Below are 14,049 nucleotides of genomic sequence, written 5' to 3' on the forward strand. Positions count from 1 at the left end.
TGCATTCCAATTTAAGCATTAATCAGTATCCAAATATGCCATGGGTCGTACATGCACTCCTACATTCTTAGGGTGTCTGTCAACTCATGCTTTTCAGTTTCTTCTTCAGCAGCAGCGGAAATAGCTAAGATTTCACAAATACATGTCACACAGAGGTTTCAGACAAACATACCTCCTTGAACTCTCCATTCCTGTTGGCTTTGAGTCCGTCAGGAGCGTGTAGCTGGATGGTGGTGTTGCTGATCACCTCAATACAACACTCCTCATCCTCCACTCCAAGAGGTCTCACACGACAGTAAACCTGAGAGACAGCACCAAAACAATACAATAACTACAGCTAAAACAATTACGTGATGCACCTCAGAGTAGTCCTGTAGGAGTGGCCTGACGTCCCCCAACTCTTTCTCTAGTAGTCTGAGCTCCAAATAACACATTCCCTATTTAGTGCACTAATTTTGACCTATATAGGAACACTAGTTTTGACCGGGGGGCGTAGGGTTCTGGTCAAAAGGAGTGTACTACATAGGAAATTTGGGGGACACTTTATCAAACACTTACAGACGTGGTTTTCATTTGCTTAAAGTGGCTGGATCATATAGTTAGCCAATTAGATTCATTCCATGGGCACAAGTTCAATGTGATGACGCTCGATCAGGTCCCCAACCCACCTGTCTCCAGACATTCAATACATCCCAACCCACCTGTCTCCAGACATTCAATACATGTGGCTCTGCTGTAGCTTTATCATAGAACTTGAGTAACTTATATATAATATATATATATAAAATAACTGTTTGCAAATGGATTTAGTTAAGTTATTCTTGCCATGCAGGAGAATTGAGGAAATCATTAAACCGATCACAGTAACCAACTCAGTGGCAGATACATTTTTTCCAAATGTGCTGACTAGTTAGTAAGTAATGTTTTTGTCGTTTACTTACACCAACTGGATCTTTCTGGTTGCTGGATGGCTTCTTTGGAGCAGGTCTACGGGGGGTTTTATGCTTCCTAAGCAAATCAAATGAAAAACCCAACAACAGGTAACCAAGTTAGCGACTCGACCAATTTAGCCTTAGTTGACCTGGTCGGCTAGCGTTAGCCAGCTAACGACACCTTGACGCGGTTTACATTACGAAAATAGCGGTCTAAAGATATTTGTTATTTTCAAATAATTTTAATAATAAATCATGTTTTCTTTATTGAAATCGTAATTTTTCTACTCACGTAGGTCGTATCATGGTGAATTGTTATGGTTTGATTTCTTGCTTCCAGCTCCAACGTTCCCTCTACCTCGCGGACTAAATATTTTTCAAATTTAACCAATCAGCGGAGACTGAAACAACGGAAGTTCCTCCCAACTATTTCTGGTAAACGAAAAAAGTCCGGAACTTCCAAATAAAAGCCATTTATACAACACTGCCGCCTACTGGGTAGAAGCTGTAATTTACAGAGTAGGTACACAACACGTGTGGTGTATGCATGGAAATTGCAATAAAACGAAGAACAAGGAGCTCAACACATATGTTGAACTCGTGCATCAAGTAATTTGAAGAACATGCATTACATGCAGTCTGGCTGTCTGCCCTTGCCCCCTACCGTTTTCGTTTGTTCTTGTGCAACCATCTAGCTACAGTAAATGTGAGTTTAATAAGCTATGTCGATCAGTGTGGTTGATTCCAATTTTGTTCCTAAATTAAAGTGATAGTTACCAAAAAGTGTGTATGTTTGTATTCGTGTTGAGAAGAGTCCATTTCATCAGTCATAAATTAATTGGAAAGGTCTCATTTCCAGTGGTGTAAAGTGCTTAAGTACAAATACTTTAAAGTACTACTTAAGTAGTTGTTCTGGGTATCTGTACTTTATTTTACTATTTACATATTTGACAACTTTTACTTTTACTTCACTACATTCCTAAAGAAAATATTGTACTTTTTACTTCGTACATTTTCCCTGACACCCAAAAGTACTCATTACATTTGGAATGCTTAACAGCACAGGAAAATGGTTGAATTCATCCCTACTGCCTCTGATGCGACAGACTCCCTAAACACACATGCTTCATTTGTAAATTAGTTCTGAGTGTTGGAGTGTGACCTTGACTACCCATAAATAAAAAAACAAGAAAATTGTGCTGTTTGGATTGCCTACTTAATTAAGTATATTTTTGCAAATAATTTTACTTTTAATACTGAAGTATACTGAAAACCAAATACATTTAGACTTTTACTCAAGTAGTATTTTACTGGGTGACATTTTCTATTAAGGTATCTTTACTTTTACTCATGTATGACAACTGGGTACTTTTCCCACAACTGCTAATTTCCATAAATAATGTCAAATAAATGTTTATTCGTCACATGCTTCGTAAACAACAGGTGTAACAGTGAAATGCTTACGAGCCCTTCACAACAATGCAGAGAGAAATAAAATAGAGAAAAGTAAAACACGTAATCATAAATACACAATGAGTAACGAATGATAACTTGGCTGTATATACGGGGTACCAGTACCGAGTTGATGTGCAGGGGTACGAGTTAATGAGTTAGATATGTACATATAACGAGGAATTATTCTGTGCCTGTATTTTCCATTAATTTAGAGTTGAGGCATTCGGATATCATATCTGTATGTTGACAAACTGTTTTGTGTTGAATAAGAGTGATTTGTTTTTCATTGCTGATTGTTTCATTTCTGCACCCAGCATACACAGTCAGAAAGGAAACCGGCTGAGAAGGCTCCTTCTGAGGCATCTCAATCAAAGCAGAAGTCAAGGTAGAGGAATGGAGAAGCCTCCCGTTGCCTGCTGCACTGCTGCTTGGGTTCCACCTTGTGATCTGTTCACCGTCTGCCCTGGTCTGTCTCCCCCTGTATGGTACATGTACCCCCGCCACACTCCCCCCACTCACGCACTGTTGGGGCGAGTGACTCTGAACTTACAATGGCTAGCCCCAAGTCGTTATATATTTTTCTTGTGCTTGATGCTATTTGCCTCATGACTCCTGCGTGCTTTGTTGACTATGAACTTGCTTTTTTAGCCAGCCGTGGGAGAGACTGTTTGTTCCAACACCCGGGGCTCTCTCTATTGGTTACACAGACTTTTGGCCTTCCATCCTATTCTAACCACCTCTCGCCAGCTTTGTATTCATATTACCTGATGAAATTACTGTACAATATGATCTTGTTGCCATCTGATGCACATTCAAATGTCATAAATCAGCACTGCAGAGCTCTCCCTGTCCTCTGCCGTGCCTTGATTGTTTTACTGTTGATGATATCTGGAAATGTGCATGTACACCTTGGCCCATCTACTGTTGCTAGCCCCAATTCTGACTTGTGCTCTGATATGATATCTGCTTCACTGATTTCTGCTCTCGTAAAAGCCTGGGTTCTCTGCACGTTAATACTAGAAGCTTATTTCCTAAAATGGATCAATTGAAAGTGTGGGTTCACAGCTCCAATCCAGATGTGTTGGTCATTACTGAGACATGGTTAAGGAAGAGTGGGACCACGCAGCCTTCATACCGCTCAGGAAGGAGACGCGTTCTGTCTTCTAGAGATGAACTTACTTTGGTGCGAAAAGTGCAAATCAATCCCAGAACAACAGCAAAGGACCGTGTGAAGATGCTGGAGGAAACAGGTCTACACTTGTTGTATTCGGCGCATGTGACAAATAAAGTTTGATTTGATATGATTTATTATATTTTAGTTGTTCGAAACATGTTCTTTTATTCAAAACTTTCATTGACAAACAAAGCAAATGCTGGAAAGGATATAAACATGGACAATCATGATTGACACCACATGATAGAAATCCACAAATGTTTGAAATATGTCTTACAATGTTCCACTGTGTTTCAAAGTATTAATTGTGTTTCAGGTGTTCTGTATACCTCTGTTGCTGATGATAATTTGTTTAAACAAATATATACAGTACAATTACTGTAATACAGAACCAGCCAAAAGTTTGGACACACCTACTCAAAGGTTTTTCTTTATTTTTCATGTTTTATACAATGTAGAATAATAGTGAAGACATCACAACTATGAAATAACACATATGGAATCATGTTGTAACAAAAGAAAGTGTTAAACAAATCAAAATATATTTTATATTCTTCAAAGTAGCCTCCCTTTGCCTTGATGACAGCTTTGCACACTCTTGGCATTCAACCAGCTTCATGAGGTAGTCACCTGGAATGCTTCTCCAACAGTCTTGAAGGAGTTCCCACATATGCTGAGCACTTGTTGGCTGCTTTTCCTTCACTCTGCAGTCCAACTCATCCCAAACAATCTTAAATGGGTTGATGTCGGATGATTGTGGAGGCCAAGTCATCTGATGCAGCACTCCATCATTCTCCTTCTTGGTTAGATTGCCCTTACACAGCCTGGAGGTGTGTTTTGGGTCATTGTCCTGTTAAAAAACAAATGATAGTCCCACTAAGCTCAACCCAGATGGGATGCCTTGAATTCTAACTAAATCACGGACAGTGTCACCAGCAAAGCACCCCCACACCATCACACCATCTCCTCCATGCTTCAGGGTGTGAACCACACATGTGGAGGTCCGTTCACCTACTCTGCATCTCACAAAGACACGGCGGTTGGAACCAAAGATCTCAAATTTGGACTCATCAAACCAAAGGACAGATTTCCACCGGTCTATTGTCCATTGCTCGTGTTTCTTGGCCCAAACAAGTCTCTTCTTCTTACTGGTGTCCTTTAGTAGTGGTTTATTTGCAGCAATTTGATCATGAAGGCCTGATTCACGCAGTCTCCTCTGAACAGTTGATGTTGAGATGTGTCTGTTACTTGAACTCTGTGAAGCATTTATTTGGGGTGCGATCTGAGGTGCAGTTAATTGCCGATTACCTGAGGCTGGTAGCTCTAATGAACTTATCCTCTGCAGCAGAGGTAACTCTGGGTCTTCCTTTCCTGTGGCAGTCCTCATGAGAGCCAGTTTCATCATAGCGCTTGATGGTTTTTGCGACTGCACTTGAAGAAACTTTCACATTTCTTGAAATGTTCCGTATTGACTGACCTTCATGTCTTAAAGTAATGATGGACTGTCGTTTCTTTTTGCTTATTTGAGCTGTTCTTGCCATAATATGTACTTGGTCTTTTACCAAATAGGGCTATCTTCTGTATACCACCCCTACTTTATCACAGTACAACTGATTGGCTCAAATGCTTTAAGAAGGAAAGAAATTCCACAAATTAACTTTTAACAAGGCACACCTGTTAATTGAAATGCATTCCAGGTGACGACCTCATGAAGCTGGTTGAGAGAATGCCAAGAGTGTGCAAAGCTGTCATCAAGGCAAACGGTGGCTACTTTGAAGAATTTAAAATATATTTTGATTTGTTTAACAATTTTTTTGGTTACTTTTGGTCCATATGTGTTATTTCATAGTTTTGATATCTTCACTATTATTCTATAATGTAGAAAATAGTAAAAAATAAAGAAAAACCCTTGAATCAGAAGGTGTGTCTAAACTTTTGATTGCTATTGTATATATCCTTTTGTATACTGTATTAAAAAAGATAATTACAAGCTTGGGACCAGGCTAATGAACAGTCTGTATCTTAATCTAAGTGAATATTGTGATGGTCTCCAGTCTACGCAGCTCGTTGACTGTAATATTAGCCAGACGTATCAGCACCTCTCCCCATTTCTCCTGGTCCTTCTCTCTCTCCTGGAGCTTGGCCTGGTGAGCAGAGTAGACCATGCCCAGGATGAGGCTCTCAAAGCGGGGTTGGGCGAGAGGGAGAGGGCCTCTCTTGTCCTCCAGGTCCTTAACCATCTGCTCCATAGAAGAGAGCGTCTTGGGGATGTTGTCATTGATGTGAGCCAGGAAAGCTCGTCCCTGCCTCATAGATGCCATCTCCAGGTCCAGCAGAGCGATGTTGTTGTCTTTGTCGATCTCTACTCCACCCAACAAGAACTGTATGGAGAGGTAAGAATCAAATGTGGGAAGATACACATGACTTGCTGCACCCTCGACAGCTACTGTGATTATTATTATTTGACCATGCTGGTCATTTATGAACATTTGAACATCTTGGCCATGTTCTGTTATAATCTCCACCTGGCACAGCCAGAAGAGGACTGGCCACCCCTCATAGCCTGGTTCCTCTCTAGGTTTCTTCCTAGGTTTTGGCCTTTCTAGGGAGTTTGTCCTAGCCACCGTGCTTCTACACCTACATTGCTTGCTGTTTGGGGTTTTAGGCTGGGTTTCTGTACAGCACTTTGAGATATCAGCTGATGTAAGAAGGGCTATATAAATACATTTGATTTGATTTGATACACGATATATACAAAAGTATGTGGACACCCCTTCAAATTAGTGGATTCGGCTTTTTCAGCCACATCCGTTGTTGACAGGTGTATAAAATTGAGCACACAGCCATGCAATCTCCATAGACAAACATTGGTAGTAGAATGGCCTTACTGAAGAGTTCAGCGACTTTCAACGTGGCACCGTCATATGATGCCACCTTTACAACAAGTTATTTTGTCAAATTCCTGCCCTGCTAGAGCTGCCCCGGTCAACTGTAAGTATTGTTATTGTGAAGTGGAAACGTCTAGGAGCAACAACGGCTCAGCCGAAAGTGGTAGGCCACACAAGCTCACAGAACGGGAACGCTGAGTACTGAAGCGCGTAAAATCGCCTTTCCTCGGTTGCAACGCTCACTACAGAGTTCCAAACTGCCTCTGGATGCAACGTCAACACAATAACTGTTCGTTGGGAGCTTCATGAAATGGGTTTCCATGGCTGAGCAGCCGCACACAAGCCTAAGATCACCATGCGCAATGCCAAGCGTTGGCTGGAGTGGTGTAAAGCTCGCCGCCATTGGACTCTAGAGCAGTGGAAATGCGTTGTCTGGAGTGATGTATCACGCTTCATCATCTGACAGTCCGACAGACGAATCTGGGTTTGGTGGATGCCAGGGGAACACTACCTACCCCAATGCATAGTGCCAACTGTAAAGTTTGGTGGATGAGGAATAATGGTCTGGGGCTGTTTTTCATAGTTCCGGCCTCTTAGTTCCAGTGAAGGGAAATCATAACGCTACAGCATACAATGACATTCTAGATGATTCTGTGCTTCCAACTTTGTGGCAACAGTTTGGGGAAGGCCCTTTCCTCTTTTCACATGACAATGCCCCTATGCACAAAGTGAAGTCCATACAAAAATGGTTTGTCAAGATCGGTGTGGAAGAACTTGACTGGCCTGCGCAGAGCCCTGACCTCAACCCCACCGAACACCTTTGGGATAAATTGGAATGCCGACTGCGAGCCAGGCCTCATCGCCCAACATCAGTGCCCGATGCTCTTGTTGCTGAATGGAAGCAAGTCCCTGCAGCAATGTTCCAACATCTAGTGGAAAGCCTTCCCAGAAGAGTGGAGGCTGTTATAGAAGCAAAGGGGGGACCAACTTCATATTAATGGATGAGCAGGTGTCCACATACTTTTGGTCAGGTAGTGTAGATGAGCAGGTGTCCACATACTTTTGGTCAGGTAGTGTAGATGAGCAGGTGTTCACATACTTTTGGTCAGGTAGTGTAGATGAGCAGGTGTCCACATACTTTTGGTCATGTAGTGTAGATGAGCAGGTGCCCACATACTTTTGGTCAGGTAGTGTAGATGAGCAGGTGTCCACATACTTTTGGTCAGGTAGTGTAGATGAGCAGGTGTCCACATACTTTTGGTCAGGTAGTGTAGATGAGCAGGTGTCCACATACTTTTGGTCAGATAGTGTAATAACATATGTACAAGAACGAAGTTGAGGAAACAGATGGTGGGGCAAAACAGAAACTACAAAAGAGAAAATACAATATGCTCATATAAATGAAGCCTGTTCCCAGATCTGTTTGTTCTTTCTTGCTGACTTTGATGGTAATTGTCAACAAGACCAGACTGACTAACTGATCTGGGACCAGGCTAATAGAAGTGTAACTCCAACCTCAAACATCAGGTTTGAATCGGTGATGGATTGGCCCAAGCCCTGGGAAGGAAGACCGCCATGTACGGCACCAGACACATCTGAGAGAGAGAAAGTTGGTATTTTCATGATAAAAATGAATAATGTTACTCTCAGAAATATAGGACTTAATTTAACTCAACTTCCACTTAGAACCTGTTGCGGTATTCAATTACATGCGAATGTAAATCTTGATATTCAATCCATCTATTTTATATCCATTTATGAATGCATTGCATTCAAAACACAACATATATTTCATTCAAAGATAGTTTAAAAACAATTATAACTCACCTTCTAAAAGATCTTGACACCACACCATCGCTACGGTGACCCATATGAAAACTCTTGGTCGAGGTTTTGCCACCATCTCTCTTTTATGACTGTATACCTCTGATTGCATGATGATTTCACTGTCTCCTTCTATCCTTTGCTACTGTTCAATAAAACTCAGTCCGATAGCCACGAGTCTAGGCTAGAATGCCATACATTCTTCCACCTAGGAAAAAGGCATGAGGGCCAGTTGGCTCATACGTTTACAGCATAGTTGTTCCTTCCTGGTCCTAAGGGACCTACTGGGTGTGCAGGCTTATGTTCCATCACGTTAGTAGGCCTACCCACCCAATTCAACGATTCAACTACGGTCATCACTAAAGCCTATGACTGAATGTGTAGTAGTTAAACAATGTTCGGTACACCCTGTGTGCCCCAGGACCAGGATTGGAGACCTGCGATTTACACACACAAAAAATGAAGTAGACTGTTGTAAACATATCTCCACCACACAGTGGCAGCACCTATCTCTGGCATCAGCATCAGCTGAGCTGGCCAGGAAAAAGGTTTGTTTACTTCCGGTGAATATTATGCCGTCTTCCGTATGATGAAATAGATCAGATAGTGGAGCAAAGGTAGGCTGAAAAGATTTACTAGCCAATAAATGATATCTTAAACCAGAATCTGATATTGATTAAACTGTTAGTTAAACAACTCGGCGTGTTTGGTGTCAGAATAGTGGCGCGGTAAGGATTTGTACCGTTTGGTTGCTTCGCTTGCTACAGTAACTAACTTTTACTGACAGCCAATGAATGAGCATTATCTATTTTTCTGGTTTCGTAAACCAAAATAATACATTACGTTAGTCCAGTTAAAACCAGTGTGATTTCAGTTCGCATAGAAACACGAACCAGCATGCTTTAAATCTCTGCACATTCGTAGTCTATAGTCTGCTTTTTAGTTATTTTGTAGTTGTCTTAACCGGCAGTGTTTTTAACTATACACACTAACTATTGTGTTTCTCGATGGTTCTCATGTAGCCTAATCCTGCTAGCTGGTGAGATGGAGTCCAGTGGGGACAGGGCCAGGTTCAGGGGACAGAGTGTAGGAGCAGGCTCCTTGGTGGCAGAGGAGAACTACTTTCTAGGTTACACCTTTACAGACCGCTCCCACTCCAGCCGTGTGGTGCAGAGCATCATGGACCTATGTCTGCAGGTAAGGAATCTCAATGAAACTTTCTCTGATTCCTCGCATCCTATCTCCTCAAAACTTATAAGAGGTGAAGGTTCCCTCCCCTCAGGCCTTCATCTCCAATGGGGTTTGAAGAGGAGGCAAGGAGAGAGGATGTGAGTAATCAAGGAAAGATTAATTGAGAAAGGACCAAGGAATCATATATGCTCCATTCATTTGAAGTCTGTCTCCCAGTGCAGCATTAGTTTCGGAGGTATGATGACATTGACGATTCCTCCATCTTATATCCCTGTGTCTTCAGGACGGCCTGTTTGCTGACGTGACGGTGAAGGTGGAGGGGAGGGATTTTAACCTGCACCGCCTGGTACTGTCAGCCCAGAGCAGCTTCTTTAGATCCATGTTCACATCCAACCTGAGAGAGGCTCACACACGTAGCATCCAACTGAAGGACGTCAGGTAGGGCTGCTGGTCTCTAATCCCTGGTGCCATCGCCTGCCGTTGTGCCCTTTGCACATGGCACTTGACCCATAAACTGCTCAATTAGTTGTTTCTCACCAATTGGACAATGAAGTCTATTTTCTATACAGCGCATCAGTCTTCCAGCTGCTGGTTGACTACATCTACCACGGGACAGTGAAGCTGACAGTGGAGGAGCTGCAGGACACCTATGAGATGGCTGACATGTACCAGCTGACTGCTCTGTTTGAAGAATGCTCCCGCTTCCTGTCACGCACCGTAGATGTCAAGAATTGCCTACAGGTGAGCTGATTGGCTGGTTTCTATTTCCTGGACCTGATACAGCCAATCATTGGTGTCTGAATTAATGAGCAAATGTGTGTTCCGTTTGTAGATAGGAAGGACTCAGATAGAAATGTGAATTGTATTCGTCAAGGTACTGGATCTGTGTAGCTGCTGTCAATCCGACCATCTTGTCATCTTGTTCCACACGGTAGCTTTTTGAAGTACTGTCAGTTGATTGACTTCTTCCTGCTGTAGGTGATGTGGCTGGCAGACAGGCACAGTGACCAGGAGTTGTATACTGCAGCCAAACATTGTGCTAAGATCCACCTGGTCCAACTTCACCAGACTGATGAGTTCCTCAACCTGCCACTCTGTCTCCTCATGGACATTATCAAAGGTACTTATGGATTTCTTGTTTGATTTGATTTACATAGTAATGGGGGGAAACTTACCCCACCACCATATTTATCACCCACCTGGGTAATGCCACGGCGGCCATTTTGTCAGGCCCTTACCCGTGTTTCTGTTGTCCAGACGGTGTTCCAACCTCTCAGAACCCCACGGTCGCCATCCAATCCTGGATTAACCACAACAAGGTGGAGAGAGAAGAGTTCTCCACTGTTCTCCAGGAGAACCTCAAGGTACAGTGTTCTCATTCTAGAACCCTAAACTCAACTCCACTGCACGTCTCTCACTTTAATATTTCTATCAGATTGGGGGGACTTTTTTTGAGATGCACCCAGTTTTACGGAGGTCATAGCTAAAACATGTTCACTGACACAAATATTTTTTTCCCCCCTACAATTTTATCATTCTAGTTATACATGTAGTGACTATTGATTCCCACACTGTGTCTTTGCAGGAGATCGGTGAGAAGGTGCACATCTACCTGATAGGTAAGGAGGAGACGAGGACCCACTCCCTGGCCATTTCCCTGCACTGTGACGAGGACGATGCCATCAGCGTCAGCGGCCAGAACAGCCTGTGTCACCAGATCACAGCAGCCTGTAAACACGGGCCGGACCTCTACGTGGTAGGGGGGTCCATCCCTCGCCGCATGTGGAAGTGTAACATGCAGACCATGGACTGGGAGCGCTGTGCCCCGCTGCCCCGAGATCGTCTCAGCCACACCATGGTCTCAGTCTCGCTCCAGGATGCCGTCTATAGTCTGGGAGGTAAGACGCTCCAGGACACACTGTCCAACGCCGTGATTTACTACACGGTGAAGGACAACGTGTGGACGGAGACTAGCCAGCTGGATACGGCGGTGTCCGGGGCGGCGGGGGTTAACCTGGGAGGAACCATCTACATACTGGGGGGGGAAGAGAATGACATGGACTTCTTCACCAAGCCGTCACGACTCATCCAGTGCTTCGACACGAAGACTCAGAAGTGCCAATTGAAGCCTTACGTTCTGCCGTTGGCGGGAGTGATGCACGCGGCCGCCCACATGGATCTGCTGTTCATCGTAGCAGAGGGGGACTCCCTGGTGTGTTACAACCCGCTGTTGGAGAGCTTCACCAGGCTACGCTTCCCCGAGGTGTGGAGCTGTGTGCCGTCCTTCTGGAAGGTGGCCAGCTGTAACGGCTCCGTCTACGTGTTCAGAGAGAGGTGTACAAAAGGAGACGCTCACACGTTGAAGTTTAACCCCGCTACGTCAGCCGTGACTGTTATCAAGGGGATTAAGATACTGCTGACCAACTGGCAGTTTGTCCTGGCCTAAAGTTTCAACTCACTACGGTGAGGGCATGAGGTATTTGAGAATATAGAATGAAAAATATTCAGATCCTTATTACTTTCACCGGTAAAGTCTTATTCTCTCAATCTACACACCAAACCCCATAATGACAAAGCAAAAGCAGGTTTTTAGATATTTTAGCAAATTTATAGAACCTCCCCCCAGAAATATCTTATTTATATAAGAACCTTTGCTATGAGACTTTAAATGTAGCTCAGGTGCATCCTGTTACCATTGATCATCTTTGAAATGTTTCTACAACTTGATTGGAGTTCACCTGTGGTAAATTCAAATTGATTGGACATGATTTGGAAAGGCACGCACTAATAAGGTCCCACAGTTGACAGGTGCATGTCAGAGCAAAAACCAAACCATCTAAATAATTGTCCATAGAGCTCCGAGACAGCATTGTGTCGAGGCAGAGATCTGGGGAAGGGTACCAAAAAATGTCTGCAGCATTGAAGGTCCCCAAGAACACAGTGGCAATACTCTTCCTAGAGCTGGATGCCCGGCCAACCTGAGAAATCGGGGGAGAAGGGTCTTGGTCAGCCAGAACCTGATCAAACATCGCTGGAGAGACCTGGAAATAGCTGTGCAGCGACACTCCTCACCCAACCTGACAGAGCTTGAGAGGATCTGCAGAGATGAATGGGAGAAACTCCCCAAATACAGGTGTGCCAAGCTTGTGGCGTCATACCCAAGAAGACTCAAGGCTGTAATCGCTGCCAAAGTACTGAGTGAAGGGTCTACTGAAGGGAATACTTATGTAAATGTGATATTTCCGTTTGTATTATTTGTAATAAATTTGCAAACAATTTTTTTAATTTTTTTTTTAGCTTTGTCATTATTGGGTATTGTGATGTCATTATTGGGTATTGTGATGTCATTATTGGGTATTGTGATGTCATTATTGGGTATTGTGATGTCATTATTGGGTATTGTGATGTCATTATTGGGTATTGTGCATAGATTGATATGGATTTAAAAAAAATAAAATTAAATCCATTTTAAAATAAGGTTGTAACGTAAGAAAATGTGTAGAAAGTCAAGGGGTCTGAATACTTTCTGAATACTCTGTAAGGTGTTACATTACATAAGCTGATCTTTCTGTCTCTTATGGTCTCTGATGCAGTCATCCTCACAGCTGTAAATCATGTTCATTGTACAGCAATAAGTGATGAGATGAAACCACACGATCGGAGAATTCAGAGATCATATTTTCTCTTCAAATACATCCCATTATCTGTAAATATATTCAACAAAGCTCACAAATAAAACTACAATGTGAACAAACATAGGCTGTTCAGACATCCCTAACATTTACACCTGTGGAACGTGGATTTACGTATTCAGAAAAAAGTGCTTGTGGATCTGTATTCTGTGCTTAAAATAATTTTTAGCAAGTTATGCCTGTCGAAGTATTACAGTCAGCGAATGTGACTTCAGATGAGTCGACTATCTCCATTCATTGGGATTATCTTTGAGGCGCGTAGCGTTATGAGGTCACCGCATTCTCATTCGCCATTTCCTGGGAGAATACTTTCTAGCTAGATAAATAACAACCTCATGAAATGTGAGTATAACGTTTTATTTATTAAATGTTAAAATGTTAACCAAATGACTTTTCATATGAATGTTAAATTCAATCATTGGGGCATGCAACGCACTAGGCAATCTCGTCAGCTGTTTAGACAAAGTTAAATGAACTAGTTTATTCAGCAATGTGTCAATTATGAAGCACCGCTTAGTTTTAAAATCATGACTTGTTGATCTGGCTAGCCAGTTAATCTTTTTGAATATGTGATATTTTTGCAGCACAAAGCACTCTGTTCCAACCTTGTGTGGTGGTGAGAAATGTTAATATTATCTAATAAAAATGTTAGAAATCCAGCTGTTTTTCTGTTCCATGTTGGATGACCTGCAAGCAATGCCTGGCTTTCAAACCAACAGCTTGTTAGCCACTCCTAATGTTTTGGGCCTGTGCCACTCCCATGTTTTGGGCCTGTTCCACTCCTAATGTTTTGGGCCTGTGCCACTCCCATGTTTTGGGCCTGTGCCACTCCTAATGTTTTGGGCCTGTGCCACTCCCATGTTTTGGGCCTGTGCCACTCCTAATGTTTTGGG

The 14,049-nt window shown here is 42.8% G+C and overlaps 3 protein-coding genes across 4 annotated transcripts in view; 1 reads left to right on the top strand and 2 right to left on the bottom strand.

Annotated features, from left to right (window-relative positions):
- Positions 1 to 1,314, bottom strand: part of LOC139383382 (kinesin family member 23) — a 36,084-nt gene extending 34,770 nt beyond the window's left edge. Inside the window, exons 1-3 of the mRNA XM_071127910.1 lie at positions 1,225 to 1,314; positions 942 to 1,008; positions 173 to 301 (exon numbers count right to left, since the gene is read on the bottom strand). Coding sequence (XP_070984011.1) covers positions 173 to 301; positions 942 to 1,008; positions 1,225 to 1,238 — 210 coding nt within the window. The 5' untranslated portion in view covers positions 1,239 to 1,314. The remainder of the gene's footprint in view (positions 1 to 172; positions 302 to 941; positions 1,009 to 1,224) is intronic.
- Positions 1,315 to 3,691: 2,377 nt separating this feature from the next.
- LOC139376775 (protein FAM180A) lies at positions 3,692 to 8,388 on the bottom strand. The gene is made up of 3 exons (XM_071119697.1): positions 8,277 to 8,388; positions 7,965 to 8,044; positions 3,692 to 5,942 (listed from the first exon to the last, which is right to left on the bottom strand). Exons 1-3 carry the CDS (start codon positions 8,383 to 8,385, stop codon positions 5,589 to 5,591), a joined length of 543 nt encoding a protein of 180 aa, XP_070975798.1. The 5' UTR covers positions 8,386 to 8,388; the 3' UTR covers positions 3,692 to 5,588.
- A 437-nt stretch (positions 8,389 to 8,825) lies between these two features.
- On the top strand, positions 8,826 to 13,815 carry LOC139376766 (kelch repeat and BTB (POZ) domain containing 4). 2 transcript variants are annotated; one of them, XM_071119674.1, is made up of 7 exons: positions 8,826 to 8,890; positions 9,296 to 9,470; positions 9,748 to 9,902; positions 10,034 to 10,205; positions 10,443 to 10,584; positions 10,722 to 10,828; positions 11,050 to 13,815. In XM_071119674.1, exons 2-7 carry the CDS (start codon positions 9,318 to 9,320, stop codon positions 11,908 to 11,910), a joined length of 1,590 nt encoding a protein of 529 aa, XP_070975775.1. In that variant the 5' UTR covers positions 8,826 to 8,890; positions 9,296 to 9,317; the 3' UTR covers positions 11,911 to 13,815. The 2 variants fall into 2 exon arrangements, with proteins under 2 accessions (XP_070975775.1, XP_070975785.1); XM_071119684.1 differs by having other exon boundaries at positions 8,842 to 9,001.
- The last annotated feature ends 234 nt before the right edge of the window (positions 13,816 to 14,049 follow it).

Source organism: Oncorhynchus clarkii, chromosome 2, assembly GCF_045791955.1.
Source record: "Oncorhynchus clarkii lewisi isolate Uvic-CL-2024 chromosome 2, UVic_Ocla_1.0, whole genome shotgun sequence".
In the NCBI taxonomy this organism is placed as follows: Eukaryota; Metazoa; Chordata; class Actinopteri; order Salmoniformes; family Salmonidae; genus Oncorhynchus; species Oncorhynchus clarkii.